Source organism: Ictidomys tridecemlineatus, chromosome 4 (assembly GCF_052094955.1).
Source record: "Ictidomys tridecemlineatus isolate mIctTri1 chromosome 4, mIctTri1.hap1, whole genome shotgun sequence".
Classification (NCBI taxonomy): domain Eukaryota; kingdom Metazoa; phylum Chordata; class Mammalia; order Rodentia; family Sciuridae; genus Ictidomys; species Ictidomys tridecemlineatus.
The window spans coordinates 149018046-149035399 of record NC_135480.1 but is presented as its reverse complement, the minus strand read 5'-3'; the positions used below and the strand labels follow the sequence as shown (position 1 = coordinate 149035399).

The 17354-nt window shown below is 35.0% G+C and overlaps 2 protein-coding genes across 7 annotated transcripts in view; one reads left to right on the top strand and one right to left on the bottom strand.

Annotated features, from left to right (window-relative positions):
• The window catches only part of Ermp1 (endoplasmic reticulum metallopeptidase 1), a 73628-nt gene that overhangs the window by 40848 nt on the left and 15426 nt on the right, over window positions 1-17354 (top strand). The window contains exons 14-16 of one of the 3 annotated variants that reach the window (XR_002484251.3): window positions 31-194; window positions 278-512; window positions 15100-17029. Coding sequence is in view for 1 of the 3 variants with exons in the window: in XM_005327961.5 (XP_005328018.2) it covers window positions 31-194; window positions 278-442 (329 nt within the window). In the remaining 2 variants the exon portion in view is untranslated. Of the gene's footprint in view, window positions 1-30; window positions 195-277; window positions 2887-15099; window positions 17030-17354 lie in introns of those variants that run through there. The other 2 variants (XR_013438115.1, XM_005327961.5) reach the window with 2 other exon arrangements.
• Window positions 5956-17354, bottom strand: part of Ric1 (RIC1 partner of RAB6A GEF complex) — a 114545-nt gene continuing 103146 nt past the window's right edge. For all 4 annotated transcript variants that reach the window (XM_013359852.4, XM_078047613.1, XM_005327959.5 and 1 more), the window contains 7 exons: window positions 15310-15468; window positions 15090-15226; window positions 13015-13301; window positions 12026-12217; window positions 10023-10200; window positions 9684-9872; window positions 5956-8571 (listed from right to left, as the gene is read on the bottom strand). In XM_013359852.4, coding sequence (XP_013215306.1) covers window positions 8283-8571; window positions 9684-9872; window positions 10023-10200; window positions 12026-12217; window positions 13015-13301; window positions 15090-15226; window positions 15310-15468 — 1431 coding nt within the window. In that variant the 3' untranslated portion in view covers window positions 5956-8282. The remainder of the gene's footprint in view (window positions 8572-9683; window positions 9873-10022; window positions 10201-12025; window positions 12218-13014; window positions 13302-15089; window positions 15227-15309; window positions 15469-17354) is intronic.

Below are 17354 nucleotides of genomic sequence, written 5' to 3'. Positions count from 1 at the left end.
TAACTGTTCTTTCTTCCTCTTCTCTTATAGGACCAAGCCATATGTCATTCTATGTTCGACCCCACAAAGGGTCAACACTTTTTCAGTGGTCTCTTGGTAATGGTACCCCAGTCACAAGCAAAGGAGGTGACTATTTTGTATTTTATTCCCATGGACTCCAAGCCTCTGCATGGCAGTTCTGGATAGAAGTGCAGGTGGGAATTTTCCATGTGATATTTAACAAAAACCTTGAATTCAGTTATCTGGCTTCGGAGAACTAACAGATTATCTCTGGCAGGTCGTAGAAGAACAGCCTGAAGGAATGGTTACTGTAGCCATTGCTGCCCACTATTTATCTGGGGAAGACAAGAGATCCTCTCAGTTAGATGCTCTGAAGGAGAAATTCCCAGATTGGACATTTCCCTCTGCTTGGGTGTGCACCTACAGTCTCTTTGTGTTTTAATCTTGTGGATAAGCTCTTTAAGTACGTGCCCAAGGGATACTCATATGACAGTTACATGGATATTTGTAACGTAAGTCAATGAATTTTAATGAGCATATGTTCAAAAAGCTTTTTGGGTTAACACTCTTTAGGACCAGCCACTGTATGGGTTAAATTGGGATTGTGAAGTGTGACCTTTTTGACACTCAAAAATGCCATTTTCTGGTACTTAATCACATGTGGGTATTGCCATTACATACATAATGTCATTTTTTATGACCTTAAGGACAAGAGCCAACAAACCAGTTCCAATAGCTGCCTCTCTAGGATCAACAAAATTTAGACTGTCAGACCACCATTAACAAGATAAAAGTCATTTCTACTTAAAACCCAAGATCATTTGTTTTATTAGTAGAGGTGGGCAGAAATACCGTTCACTATGGTAATAATTCCCATAAGGACTGTGGAAGAAGGGTGGGACTCTGGAAGCCCTAAGTATTGTATTTCTTCAGACAGCCTCTAGAGTGTGCTTTGTGTAAATGTGGAGCCCTGTGCAGAGCTGGCCAAATAGTCAGAGTTGTTGCCATGCTACTTTCCTGAGGTGGTTTCCTATTGTCCTCTGAAACGTGTTCTCTGCCTCCATCTTAGCAGATTGAGAAGGGGAACATTTGCTCAGCTGTATTTCCCTCTGGGTTTTTATGGTTCTTTTGGTTCAGAAAAATTGTGGAAGTATACAGCCTGAATATCCTTCCTCAGAGCACTGAGTTGCCAGTGTGGCTATTCTGGGGTGCAAGCTGTGGGGAGGATAGGGAATGGTGGGTATTTTACAAATATTCTGTTTTGTAGGAGTCTTTTATTATACAAGGTTAATCCTTTAGGATGATTTTATCTATACACTGGGTCCTTTTTTGTTTTCTATCCAGTTACATAATTTCCTGATAACTTACTGTCCAGTGAGACTGGCTTTCCTGAGACTTGAAGTTGTGGCTTATATGGGAATGAGACCACTAGAACTGTTAAGTGTTCAAATCCTGTATCACAGCAGCACTAGGCCTTAAAGGTGCTTTTCATTTTGAAGATGGATGGGGGGTGTTTAGCTTGTGAGGTATAACAAAGCAGCAATAGAGTGTGGTGAGATCATTGGTAAATAGCGGTGAAGTTTTTTTTTTTTCATTAAGATGTAATAAGTTAGACAAATTCTGTGTTAGTAAGCACAGGCCAAAACCAGTTGAAAGCCATAGAAGAAAAAAAAAATTCTCAGGTGATGCAGGAACAAGAGGAATGCTTCTTGAAAAGTGGTCCTGAGATCTGTCTGCATAGTAAGAACATACTAAGTGTGCATCAAAGAGATAACTTTCTTGAAATTGCTTGTGTGATGTGTACAATGTGCTCTCTTAAATCATGCTCCTCATATTGCCTAATTTATTTATGACTTCCTAAAAACTGTGCCGTAGGTAACAGGGCTTTGGCCAGAGCTTTCAAATGCATTAACACTGGAGTCATTGCTTTTCCTGGAGTTAGTTAAAAATCATTTTATCAGACTCAAGTGCTTGAAGTGTCTGGCTCCTGCTGCATATGCCTAGAAGTACATAAGGTTTGCAGGACTTATAGCTTGTATAGAATCATCGTTCAGAGAAAAAGTAACACAATGATAGTTTCTCTATGAATTTCAAAATAAAGCATATATTCTGTCCCTGTGGTTAATCTGAAATAGATTATTAGAGATTATTTATAGAAAAAACTAAAACACCATGTTGAGAACACTATGAAAAATCTGTTCTCTGTGATTCCCCCACCCCCACTATGGGGAAGGCTACTGTTTCTCCTTTCAGTAATAATCATGGTTTGCCTTGGGGTTGTTTCTCTAGGCAAACAATTGTTTTATTTAGCATTATGAAGCTTTTATATTGTGCAAAGCCCATAACAAGATGCTCACTTACTCTTACTGCCTGCTTAATAATCTGGGAGGTTGTTTTAATGCTAGAAATGGTCAAGTAATTAGTGTTCAGTCCTGTTAGTAAACATAATGTATCATGTTAGCAACTTCTGGGACTAATAAACCTGTTGGGTCCACCCCTGCTTTTATCTGATCATTTGAATAACATTTCTAAAAGGGTCTTTTAAACTCTGAAGCATTTTCTACAGAACTTCAAAGTAGCACAGTATTGTAACATTCAGGGAAAGTGTGAAGAATTAATTTCAAAGTAGTTATTATGTGACCTAAGAATGATTATTGCATGGTATTTGTTTCCCCAGTTTAGCAGATGAAATTAAACAAGGTAGGATACTTTAAGATGTTACCACCAAGGGTTGGGGTGGGGTAGGGTGGGGTGCACAAGCTAGCGTGCTGCTCAGGAAGCTTTCGGAAGAGTGATTGTTTCTGTCCATTTCTTTTTGCTGGTTTGCTGACTTGTTGAGGATTAATTGTTGCCTTACAATGTTACTGAAATAAACTTTTTAACATACTGGTTAGTATCTTCTTAATAGAAAATAACTTTGTTAATTGCTTACTTTATCCTCATATTTCGGTTATTTCATGTTTTATGTAGCTTTTAATTAATGCTAAAGACATATATGGCTTATATGGGTATAATTGCTATTTCAATGAATGAAATGAGCAAATAACTCAGATTATTTCAGGTGAAATCTTTATACCTTGGAATGAAGTTCATGCATCTGAATTTTATAGAACTTAGATGAAATTGTTTGGTAAATGTTGAACTGTAGCATATTTAGCAGTTTTAAATCATCAAACAGCTAATAATGAATGATGGTGGGGAGGTAGGGCTAGGAGAGAGAGAAGAAATTACTTCTCAGTGACAGTAGTAACACACTGTTTAATCTCCAGCCAAGGGAAGGGCAGCACCATTCACCAAAACAGAGCACACACTTCTGATTCAAAGACCTCTTTTCAGGTTTCCTGAGTGAATTCTTTCAAGGTGAAATGGCCAGACAACTTCTTATTATACCTCCCTTTCTTTTAGGGCAAATAAACTCAAGATGTACTTGTGCCTTGTATCTGTTTAGTTGAAATATTTATGGAATTTTGAAGTACATCAATTTTTTTTTGAAATTACTACTTCCATATTTGATTTGCAAAAAAATTCTTTTTATCTAATTTGGCTCTACACCATGACCAAGTGGGAATGCAAGGTTAGGTTAACGTTCAAAACTCAAATCTAAAAAAGGGCAAAACACACATGATTATCTCAGTAGATGCAAAAGTGTTTACAAATACAAAATCCTGCCGGTGATAAAAAAATTCCCAATAATCTTAGGAGGCAACTCAACCTGGTAAAGTCAGTTATAAAAAACCTGCAGCTAACATGATAGTTAATGATGAGAGACTGAAATCTTTCCCTGTGAGATCAGGAAGAAGACAAGATGTCCATTGTTGCCATTGTTATTCATTGTTATTCATTGTTGTCCCGGTGGCTTTAACTATGGCTATTTGGCAAGGTAAAGAAAGGCATCCAGATTGAAAAGGTTCAAACTAGCTGCAAATGACACAATCTATATAGAAATCTATTTATCTAAGGAATCTACATACATACACACACCAGTGGAACAACAACCTTACAAACAAAACAAAAATGAATTTCATTTACAAGAGCATGAAGAACAAAATCCTTAGGAATACGTTAACAAAAGCACAAACCCTTTAAACTGAAAACTACAAAGAGCATTGCTAAAAGAAATTAAAGACCAGTATTCCTAAAACTGATTTGTAGACTGAATATAACACCTATCATCAATCAGCTGACTTTTTGTTTAGTGCAGAAATCACAAGTTGATCCTAAAATTCATATGGGACTTCAAAGGACCCAGAAAAGCTGAAATGGCTTTAAAAAAAAAAAAATGAAGTTAGGACTCACACTTTCAAAATTTTCTAGAAAGCAAGAACAGTCAAGAAAGACAGCACGTTACTGTTGTAAAGGATAAACACTGAGATCATTGTAACATACACATGACTGTTAATTGAGAGTCTAGAAATAAACCTAGACATTTAGAGTCAATTGATTTTTGGCAATTCACTGAGAAAAAAAATCTCTTCAATAAATGGTGCTCAACTGAATATCCATTTGCAATAGTTATTATAAAATTTTTATAGATAGGAAAACATAAATAAATGTAATTTGAATTAGGGAAATTGTTTCCACTGTGAATGGAAAAAAGACAGAATGAGGAAATTCTTGCAAATCACTTATCTGGTAAGGGCCTAGTATTCAAAATATAGAAAAAACTCTTGCAATTCAATGATATATGAAAAGATGTAATCAATAAATAGTAAGTTAAAATATAAATTATACTGACATACCCATTTCATTTACAACTTCAATGGCTTTGACCAAAAAGGTAGACGACAAGTTTTTGTTGTAGAGACTGGGACCTCCATCCACTAGTAGTGGGAATGTTAGTGCAGGTACTCCAAAAACAACAAAAAATTAAACAATCATCATATGACCCACAGTTCCACTGTCAGTCCCTTGTTATCCATAGGAATACCTTCCAGGATCCCTACGCAGTGGATTCCTGAAATTATAATGGTACCTGATTTATACCATGTTTTTTCTATACATACACACCCATGACTAATTTTAACTTATAAATTAGGCACAGTAAGATATTAATAACTACCAGAACAATTATAATAATGTTATTTAAAACTATTTAATTTTTCATTTAATATTTTTGGACTTCAGTCTAGTTGACTGATGGTAACTGAAGACTCAAAGTAAAGCTGCAGTTAAGGGGGGGGGGGAATTTACAGTATCTGAATGTTCATATAGCCCCAAAGAAGAAAAAAAAAAAAACCCAAATAAACCCTCAACTGCTGAATTGATGAATTAATTACATTGACACAATGAAATAATATTCAATCTTAGGAAAGGAACTAAGATACTTAGTAAAGGTTACACAAGTAAAGGATGTCAGATATAAAAGTCCATGTTTTATATGATCATGAAATGTCCGGAATAAACAAATTCATAGCAACAGCAGATTTAGGAATGCAGAAAAATGGGAAAGTCAAAATAATTTTTAATCCCCTATATTAGAGAAAGATGCTCAGTCTCCTGTACACTTCAATATAAAATTGCTTGCTTGATGGAAGTCATATGGCATAAAATTTTCTATCATTTATTATATTTTGAACATTTTCCATGTTATCTTAACTGTTCTAACATTCTGTTATCTGGCATTTAGGATGCTGCCAGCTCTACATTTACATATGAATATTCTAAATATATCTGCCTGAATTTATAGGCATTTCATAAGGAAAAACTCCAGGTAAAATTGTAAAAATAAGAAGTTTTTTTGAGACAGGGTATTGGTATGTTGCCCAGGCTGATCTTGAACTCCTGGGCTCAAGTCATCGTCCCATCTTAATCTGCCCAATAGTTGGGACTACAGATTTGTGCCACCACACCTGGATCAAAAGAATATTTTTGTTGTTTTAATGTATGTGTGTGTGTGTGTGTGTATATATATATGTACACTTTTTGCTGTGATCTGAGATGATAAATAAACAGAAGTTTGTGTAATAGTTTTATTGCCCTTTGCCAAGTAAAAAATACACATTACAAAAGTAGCAGCTTTAATTACAAGCGAAGGTTGACTCTATCCCCCAATGAGTTCTTGTTTTGGTATCAGCAAATAACTTAATTGTATCCAGTAACCTTTCAAATCACTATACCAAATATTTAAATTCACTGGTTAAAATTATGGCTTAAACAGTTGATATACATAAATCAAACAATACAGCAAAATAAAGTATGAGTTTTTAAAAAGAATTAAGTGGTTATACACCAAACAGAAAATTTTGATAAACTTGCCAATTTTTTTTTTTTTTTTTTTTTGCCCTGGGCTTCCTATTTGTATTAACTGAAAAGTGAATATTTTATAGAAGAAAAGTCTCATTTATAGTCTCAACTATGGGAATAACATTAACAGATTGGTGCCCTGCTTTCCAGAATGAGATGAACCCAGCACAGTTTTATTTAGAATATTTGAAAAGATCACAGCTGTTCATAATGGTAAACCATTTTTATTGATTGACTATTCACACCAAACACAAAAGATGCTGGTTCTTCTCCCTAATGGAATAGGACTGAAGAAAAATTTCAGTTTAGTTTCCTGGTGTGCTGCATGTAATCACACAAAAACATATTCTATCAAAAGGTTCAGAGGAAAGATGGTTTGAAACAAAGACTTAAATAAAAATAGCACCAGAAGGACCAGGTACCAATTGTCACACACTCCACCTATTCAGGAATTTTATTATGTGAAATTATTGCACTTGTAAAAAGTAAATGATAGTATATTACCAAACAATAATTTTAAATGGTTGGTGAATTTTGAAATAAGCAATTTTAAAATGATTTTGAGTTTCCCTTCAAAGGAAATTCAGCTAAGACAACTATTTACTTTTTAAAAACAAGGACAGAGGACCAAGTTTTATTTCTAAATTATAACTGTACTGTGAGAAAAGAGTTTTTTTTACATAGTGGTACGAATTTGGTCCACATCAAATACATTGTTATAAAAATAAACAAGTTTTCATAAAAAATAACATTGCATTCCTTGTTCAAATTGCACAGTACAAACAAGCTATCTAAATTAATACTGTTATTAAGTAATTACAATTACAGTGGATATGTGTTTAGTCTGAAGCAGCTAAGGGGTATGCAGTTTTGTTTTCATAATGTAAAAAAACCTAAAATTTAAGTCATGTCTAGAAACACATAAAATCTTTTTAAAGTTTACAATGAAGAATGCATTATTTACATACTAATTTTTAGTAGCCGTGATAATACAGGATTCAGCAATCTATTTACATAAAAGCCTATTTTTATTCAATTTACAAAAAAGCAATAAATAAGAAACTACATTAATTTGCATGAAACCTGTTATACTTCATGATCAATGGGACCATTGCTGTTACTTGATGACTGAGCCAATAAATCTGTATTCTTTATGAAGACTGTTTATTTCTTGGAAGAAGAGCGAGCCCAGTTTTTGTTCCAAGTGTATCTATCTAAAGTCATGCAGAATCCAGCATAAAACCTTACAAATTATGATACAAGCCTTAAAAATATGAATAGTGCCTTTGAGTATATTTACATAAGAATATTCACAGAAAAGATACAGTTCTTTGATACAAAATAGTTTAGTGGTATCAGCATAATTGATAAGAACCCCTCACACCTCTGCCCACATTATCTAGTAGGAATCAAGCTTGCTGAAGCAGGCACATTAACTCCCAGATAAATATCTTCCACCAATTCGGGGATGCGATTTAACAGGCTAGTAAAGCCAAAGAATGTTTCCATCACACTGGCACATATTGTGCAAGGGGAGGCCCTCTACTCAAAAGGACTAATTAGGGAGTCCAGCAAGCTGTACTCAAGGAAGCAAACAGGTAGCTCAAGAACCCAATGAGCTACAGCAAGCACCTCAGCATTTATTTTTTAAAAAGCATTCTACACACGCAGAACCAGAAAACAGAGGCTGTTAAGTACTAAAAAAGTATGCTTATCTGGAGCAAAACAATCCCATAGTTTAAGAGGCCCCAACCTTTGAATAAAATCAAAATATTCTCATGTACATCTGTATAATTCTCTTTTATTACTTTCCACTGCAGCTTAAAAATTTTTATGAAAGATACTTTATTTGATATCACATTTTTATGGAGTCAAAGATATTTCTTAGAGAAAGAGTTCATTAAAATCTGATAATACTTAACCATAGTCTCTGAGCTGAGTTCTTTCCCCTGTTAAATAATTCAACTAGGTCACAATGTACTCATGGTTGCACACTGCTGCTAATTAATACTGCCTGTCATGATGTTACCTCTATGTTGTTAGGACACAGAACAGTCATAAGTCCCATCCTGAAATGTTTCTTCCTCCTGTGCTCGGGTTGTGTCCTCTTCTTTCCTGCTGACCATACTGCTAACACCAACTTCACTTTGGGGGATGATTCCATGGCTGGAGGAGGCTCTGCTCTCCTCTGCCCGGGGACTGGTCTGTTCAGGAGTCTTACCCACAGCAATTGGCTGGAAGGCATCAGGCTGGATTTGCTCTTCTGTTATCTCACTGAGCTTCTGCAGTTGCGGCTTAATGATGTTTAAAAATGGCTTATATCCAGGGCTAAGTAGAGAGAAAAAACTATTTCTCATCTGCCATATTTCAAAAGACTTGGTAAATCGTTATGGATGAACTATTAAATATTGATACAATAAGGAAAATAAAAGATTATGAGGGAAAAGAAGGCTTCTTGAGTGCACAGAGGGAGCTGTACATAGCATAGGCTGAGTCTTACATTCCTGAGCAGAAGGAGCAAGGACTGACATTTAAGGCCATTTTACAACTAAAAATACTTCTATAGTTGAAAGACCATACTACCACTTTAGATTAAAAAAATTACCTTTAGAGAACATAGTATTTGGCAAATAGGAAAACTAGATCTAAATAAGGGAAATAAATAGAACCAAATTCATATATAACTGGTGGCAAAGTTCAAGGTTCTGAACTCTGATCTACTCCTATTTAAAAATCAACACAACTGTAAGTTTTTGTCTTTTCAAACAGATTAATCCAACCATTACATTAACAAAATGGTTGGGTATAGAATGATTATTAAAGTATCCTTAAAAACGAACATGAGAGGGGCTGGGGTTGTGGCTTAGTGGTAGAGCACTTGCCTCGCATGTGCAAGGCCCTGGGATCGCTCCTCAGTACCACATAAAAATAAATAAATAAAATAAAGGTATTGTATTCAACTATAATTTAAAAATAAATATTTTAAAAAAGTGAACATGAGAGATGGGGCTGGGGCTGGGGTTGTGGCTCAGTGGTTGAGCGCTTGCCTCCCATGTGTAAGGCCCTGGTTTGCTCCTCAGCACCACATAAAAATAAATATAAATAAATGATAGCATACACCTGCAATCCCAGCAACTCAGGAGACTGAGGCAGGAAGGCTGCAAGTACAAAGCAACTTAAGGGGGCCCTAAGCAACTTAGCAAGGCCCTATCTCAAAGTAAAAAAGAGCTGGAAATGTGGCTTAGTGGTAAAGCACTTTTGGATTCAACATCCAGTACAATAAACAACAATGAAAACAAAAATATATAAGCATTTTTATCCTACTAGCCTGAAAAAATAAAAAAATAAATGTCCAAACTACAACTAAGCCTTAATGTGAAAGAACACATTAACAAAGATCACCAAAGGAATACAAGAAGCCTGTGGACACCAGCACTTACCAATCTGTAGAGGCCCATCGGTCCACCGCATGCAGCCCTGTCTTTATGTTCTGTAACATTTCTCCATCTACCTCTGAAGACTGTGCAATAACTAAAATCTGATTGATTATTGAGGATTCTCTAAGAATCAAGCCTATTACAATACACCAGTCCAGACATCCTGCCTCCATGAAAATGTGTAGCAAATACCTATAAATGAAGCAGAAGCAAAATATTTATGCTAAAAAGGATCTTCAAGTGTAGAGAAGGCAATAATTATTAGAAAAGTGGCTTCAGTACTCCATTTATACAAATACCCTGAGTAAGCTTTCTGTACTTTCAAATAGCTGAGAAACTCACCTAAGTTGGACTTGGGATTTGTGAGGGCCTTTACTTGCCAGCTCCATGGAGATATGTTCTAGCTCAGATTGAGTCAAACTGAGTGTAGAGAAATTTTCATCCACCATTGTCCAGTCCCCATCCACCATGGAGCTACTTTCAGTTAAGTCTGTGGCTGAACCAATGCTGCATTCATCACCTGATGGAGAATTTCCCAAAGTTATAAACCAGTTTAGTTTAGAAAATGTTTTCCTTTAAATATTAGCTGTTTCTCAGATGTTGATTTCTCCTTAGGATTTTGAAACCAAAACATGAAATCTACTACTAAAATGGCCATGTCATATGAAAAATAATAAATATTTAAAAAAAAATCAGTGGAGCAATAAAGCTTGGAACAGAAAGACACATTACCACTAGGAAGTAGTCTTCCTTGTTCCCCAAAAGCCTGTAGCTCAAATTTGATCAAGTCTTTAGGTTCAAATATTTATTTACAGGAAATAGCGGAAACTTAAACCAAACCATGAAGATGCAATCAGCAAAATTCATTTCATGAATAAATCCACAGAAGCAACATTCCTCAATGAATAAATTGCAAGAGGTGGGGGATAATCACTTAAAAATTAAAAATCACAATGTTTGAATCTTATTTGGATCTTCATTAAAAACTAAAAATTTGTAACATTTATGAAACAGCTGCGAATCATAATACTTAAAAAAAAAACCAAAACAACAAAAACCTCAGAAAATAAGTGTTGGTGAGGATGTGGACAAATTGGAACTCTTAATGCTTGGTGGGAATGTAAAAAAGCATAGTTGCTATGGAAAACTATAGTGATTCCTTAAAAAGTTACAAATAGCATTACCATGTTTCAGTCATCCCATTTCTGAGTATTTACTCCAAAGACTTGAAAGCCAAATCTTGAAGAGAGATTTGTACACCTACATTCACAGCAGCATTTTTCACAATAGCCAAAAGGTGGAAGCAATCAATCCAAGTGTCCCTCCATAGATGAATGGACAAACAAAATGGTTCATACATACAGTGGGATATTATTTAGATTTTTTTTAAAAAGGAAATTCTGATCATGTACAGCATATTTAAAGTACCCAGAGTAGTCAAATTCATAGAAACAAAATAGAATTAGGTTGCCAGTGACTATCACTGGAGGGAGGAATTGGGAGTTAACAGTTTTGCAAGACAAAAAGTACTATGGAGAGTGACTGCACAACAGTGTGGATAGAAGTAATCAACACTACTGAACTGTATGCTTAAAAATGGTTAAGATGATAAATTTTATGTGTATTTTACAATTTTAATTAATGGCTATTATAAGCCTCCTCATGTGGCAGCTCAGGTATCCAAACATTAGGTGAATGCCTAGTCCTCAAAATGATTGCAAAAAGAAAACAAAAAAATATCAAACCAATTACTGTTTAAACTCCTGTATTTTATAACCCTTTGCCAAAATAAATTGCTTAAAAACCTCTGTATTTTATCCATAACTGCAGAGCAGAGGTTGGTGTATGTTTTTTGTTAAATATCCAGCCAATAAACAAATGTTCTGAAGGCTAAGAGGCAAAATCAAGGATATTATGAGGAACTTACATACAGAACAAATTCCCATAGGAGTTTGTTGATGAAATTAAAAAAAAAAAAGATAATTGGTTTTTTTTTTTGTGTGTGTGTGTGTGTGTGTGTGTGTCACATGAGTCTACTTATAATAAAAATGGAATTCTTATGGAGATAACATTTTGTTTACTTGGGGTTAAAAGTTAATGTTTCTTTATCTTATTGCAAAGATTCATCTATTAGTGCTGATCTGTACTGAGATTTTTACCTACTTACATTTATCTAAAATAAGGCAAAATACAATCAAGTTCCTGTCCACCTCTCCAGCAGACACTACTGACTACTCCTTTAGGATACTGAAAAAAGAGTGACGGTATCTCTCTGAAATGCTACAGCACACATACTTTATTTCCAAAGAAACTGAAGAAGTAGTAGGACTTAAAATGACATTTACCTTTATTAGATAAAGGTAACAAGAAAGCATCTTGCATTTGTGGTCCATGGGATGAAGCTGCGTCTATCTCATGATGGGTGGGGCCAATGTTGCTGAGCCAGCTCTGACTTCGTTGAATATTAGAGATACCAGCATCCATCTCAAGATTCATAAAAGGGTCAGCTGATTGAGACTTTAACAGCTGCTCTCCCACTGCGGGGTAGGTACAAAAACAAAGAGATGGAGGTGGGGAGAATCCTCAAAGATTTACCCACTGTCATTTCCAATTCAGTTCTTCTACCTTCCCCCACCTGCTCCTCAATACTAAGCAATGCAAAGTCAATTACTATCCTACATTGTTTCATTCATTCAACTAAAAATATGGAATTATAACAAAAGAGAGTGACCATATAAAACATTTAAGTCATATCTATGGTACGTTCTAAGGTCTATGAGAAAGTTCTAAGGTTCTTGCCTTGGTTCGTAAGGTGACACAAAGTTTCCAAATACCATAAAAGTTTTGTTTAACAGTCCTCCTAAAATGACTTAAACTAAAAAAAGTTATATTTAAATTTTTATTTCACTCAAATATATAGTTTTACTTAGTCTTCTAGTGCAGAATATGACCCAAGACGTCAAAGATGCATTTTTACTATTTTCCTGGAATGAGTTCCATGAGGTAAATCACAAATTACCTTATCTTGAGGTCCACGACTAATCAGTTCCAAAATTCCTTCCTACAATAAGGTAAGTGTGGTAGCTTTTACATTCAGCCAGTTCTCAACTTGTTTATAGTTTAAGATAATGGTTAGATTTATGAATTAGACTTAAAGGTCAAAAGACACAGAGATATAGATTCTCCTTTATTTATATCCTTGGCCAAATGGTGAATGTTAACTCAAGATGAAAGTTGGCTTTTATTTGCTTGAGGGTGAAATGAAGACTTCCATGTCAGCTACTTAGAGTAAAATAAAATTCTCCTTATAAAAGTGGCAAGAAGTCTACATTACCTGTACGGTATTTTCCATTTTTGAAAGGAGAACTGATAGAAGAGGCAGGGATGATGGGAAGTGGCCACAGGAAATCTTTGTGGAGTCTCTTGAGGGCTATCACAAAGTTGTCTACCCGGGCAGCTCGGGTACGTTCTTTGCAGAGCCAGCTAATTAGTTCAAAGCCTAGCTGGGCAGCAAAGCAGCCAAGGTCCTTTAACCGCACATCTTCTAAGAGACGCCGAGCATGTCTCCAGAGCATCATGTCAATATACATGTTCTCAGCACATTCACTGTCTTTGCTCCATCTATAAGTGGTAACAGAAGAAAGCTATAAGACAATCTTTATTGGAGGACTTCACATAATTTTATGCAGTAGCATTGATAAAACTGACAAGAAGGTTAGTGATCTATTTATTATTTGACTGAAGAGGAAGAAGATGTGATGATATAACATGACATATTGAAAACTTGGAGCATAGTAGGTTCTTATGACTGATATGTGGAATGAATATATGGACTAGAAGAAACAGGACCAGGAAGCAATAGTGAGTGGTTGAAGGAAAAAAGCAATAAATAAATGTTGTCACTGAGAAGCAGTACAGTGGATCAGTAAAGAACCCAGTCTCTGCAGTAGGACTGTCTGGATTCAGATCTTCACTCTGATTTGTTATGTGTTATAATTATATAGCAAATCAACACACTGATTTGTTATGTGATTATAACTATGTTTGTTTTTTTGAGCCTGTTTCTTCATCTGTACAGTGAGTACCAACCCTTACGGAGCTGTTTTAAGGATTAAAACATTGATGTATGTAAATGTTTAGAACAGCACATAGTGAGCACTTGATACGTTATTAACCAATATTTAAATTCAGGGTTCGGCTGAAAAGATACTATTTCCCTGCCAATTGTTTATAGACCTCCATGGCTACATTTTACTTGTATATAGTCCACAATTGTGTGTGTTGGTGGGGAGATTTATGGCCAGTGATAAAAGAGCAATAAAATGCCATGATAAAAGTGTTCAGTTTTTCTGTTTAAATAACAACGGAATTGGCATAATTGGGAATGATAAAACTTGGAACCAAGATGAAGAAGACAGAATGTATAAAGAAGGGCTGTCAAAAATGTAAAAGTTGGCTATATTATTTGTGGAGATTCAGACTTGTGAAGTTTAAATATTATAATTTTTCCATTTGTTCTGTATTTTGATTGTGGGGAAAAATCCAGCTTTATTCATTTCTTATTAAGAAACTTATAAAAAAATGTTCGATAAGTTCTTACTATATTAAAGACAGGTATTGTAGTAAGAATACAAACTACATAAAAGAAAGGATTAGGGAAGAGATAAACAAAAGAACATGTAACAACGCAAGAAGGGTTACAAAAGATCTTACATACCAGAGGAAATTCTAATGATTTTATAAGGTTCTGTGTAAGTTCACAGTCACCCTTCTGGAGAACAATAACCTAACTCTGGGTGATGCAGATGTTGGTCTGCAGAACACAATTCCTTTGGCTGTTTAATGACTTCTCTAATCAAAAAGTTAAATGAACGTCAAATACATGGGCACAAAATTTTTATTTTTTTGTCAAGAACTATGTAGTTGAAAAGAAGGGTAAAACTACTGATGCTCTGCTTTTGGATTATCTGTGGACTATCTGGTCCTCTGTCATCAGAGGTAAAGTCAGTAGCATTCAGAACAGATATATCAAGTCCTACTCTAGTACAAAGGCACAGAAATTATACAAAAGTACAAAAATTAACTCTGGAGGAAGGACAAATGGAAGCTTTTTGTGGGGACTCTATTACTTTTGGGAATGAAAAAAGGATTCACACTCGGATTAAGTAGTTGTTTCTGTAAGATATATAATTTGTATAATGATATGTTAATTAATTTACATAATAGTTAATTTAAAAACAGGGGGTATTGGAGACACAATCTCACTAAGTTGCCTAGGCTGGCCTCAAACTTATGATCCTCCTACTTCAAACTCCAAGTCCTTAGGATTATAGACTTAATTCTATAAATGCCTTGAAATGCAGTGTGTCACAGATACCCTAAATCAGTAATGGCTATTTATTCTTTTACCTTTTTCCAGAAGGACCAGATGGCATACTTAGTGTTTTCTGTAAGTTGAATTTACTAGGAGGAACATTTTCAGCTGACTGGGATAAACTAATGCTTCGATTCCTGAAGAACTCGAATCCACCACTTGAACTGGGTTCCTATGATTACAAAGTGCAATAAAGTTAGACAAAGATGCCTGTGGGTACATGGCATAAAGAAGTTATACAATTTTGCAACTAACCTGAGCTGTAGGTGTGGATGGAGGTGTCTCAGATTCTCCAGAGCCAATGGCTTTAAGAAATCGAATCATGTGTCGACATAGGTCCCACTTGCCTTGTTCCAATGCTGTGTTGAACAGAAGGGTGGCATGTTGCCTACTTACTGCTGGAACTTCCATATTCTACAGAAACAAGCAAGGAAGATAGCATCACTTTCATACATGATTTCGGAACATTTGAGCACTTCTTTTCTTCACACTAACCTAAACCTGAGGAATGTACCTAAAATACTGTGGGGTACTGTGGGCTTATTTTAACAATAAGATTTAAAGAAGCATTGAAAAGTACCATACAAGGAAAAGTAAAGCAGGTCTCTGCTGCTATAACATAAACTATGATTTCCTTAACTCCCATGACATGTAGATATCTTACATTATTTCATTTAGGAATTATTCTGGAGAAAAAATTTCCAATTTCATTACAGAGATTGCTGCAGGTTTAAGGAGTGACCTAGAACAAAATGCCAGCAGCATCTATATATGTATATATTTATATTTAGGCATTACATTAAATTTTTTTCAGATTAATGGATCATTCCATTTCAATGATATCATAGAATTAACAATTTAAATTAGGTGTGTTTTGCATGGCATTTAAAAATAATATAAACATTGATCAATGTAATATTACAAATGTTTCTCAAACTGTACTTACTGGAGATACAGTAATTGGAAAACTGAATTCTACTTATTATAATTTAATCAAGAGATTCAATTTCAAGCAGTAAACCTACACCACGACCATCCCCCCTCCACACACACACACCCTTGCTTTATCCCTGGGTACAGTTTCTTTTTTCTTTTATTTGTTCTTTTTAGATATATATGACAGTAGAGTATATTTTGACATATTATATATACACGGAGTATAACTTATTCTAAATAGGATCTCATTCTTGTGATTGTACATGATGTGGAATTTCACTGGTCATATATTCATGTGAACATTGGAATGTCTTATTCATTCTACTGTCCTTCCTAATCACATCCCTCCTCCCTTCCCTTCATTCCCCTTTGTCTAATCTAATGAACTATTCCCTCCCCCACTTATTGTGTGTTGTTTATTTTGATCAGTTTCTATAATTCTCCTGTGTTCTTTAGGGCTAGCCAAGGAACCATAGAATCTCACGGCCACTAATCTCTGCTTGACTATATTCGCTGGTTTTAATCAGCTGTCAAAAAGCAAATAAGCTGATGTAAAATCTGCAGTTCAAATCAAGTTTATAGTTAGCTTGTTATCAATGAAAACAACTTTGCTGTAATTTAAATAACCTTAAGTGTAGACTATAAAATACATACAAGATTTATGTGAATAACAAACTATGAAGCCTATCTTTCAAATATGTAATGAAACAAATTTTCAGAAGTCTCAAAGAATGCATTGTTTTGAGAAAAATCATGTGTGATGAGGGTCATTACTGTGGCAGGCCTGAGTCTCTCTAGCTTGCTATGTGGAGCCAAAAATAGGTGTTGTGTTATAAATGAGGTACAATCAGAATCCCCTTAGCAATTCCACACTATAAGAAAACAAATCTATTATTTGTGGGGAGTTCAGACAAATATTGTAGTAGTATTCATTATTATGTAGTATTTTAGTAATCAAATGTTATATTTCCTATGTAATATGTACATAGCAATGTTTTACATACAATAAAACATTTCTTCAATCTTATTTAAAATAATACTTGGAATTGATTTATTTTAGGCTTATATATGAAAACAAAACAAAACAGGATAAAATACCCTTATAATGCTCCTTAATAATACTACAAAAGCTGGGCATGGTGGTGCATGCCTGTAATTCCAGTGGCTCAGGAGGCTGAGGCAGGAGGATTTTGAGTTCAAAGCCAGCCTCAGCAATAGGGAGGTGCTAAACAACTCGGTGAGACCCTGTCTCTAAATAAAATACAAAATAGGGGTGGGGATGTGGCTCAGTGGTTGAGTGGCCCTGAGTTCAATCCCTGGTACCAAAAAACAAAAAACAACAACAAAAACAATTAAGAAAAATC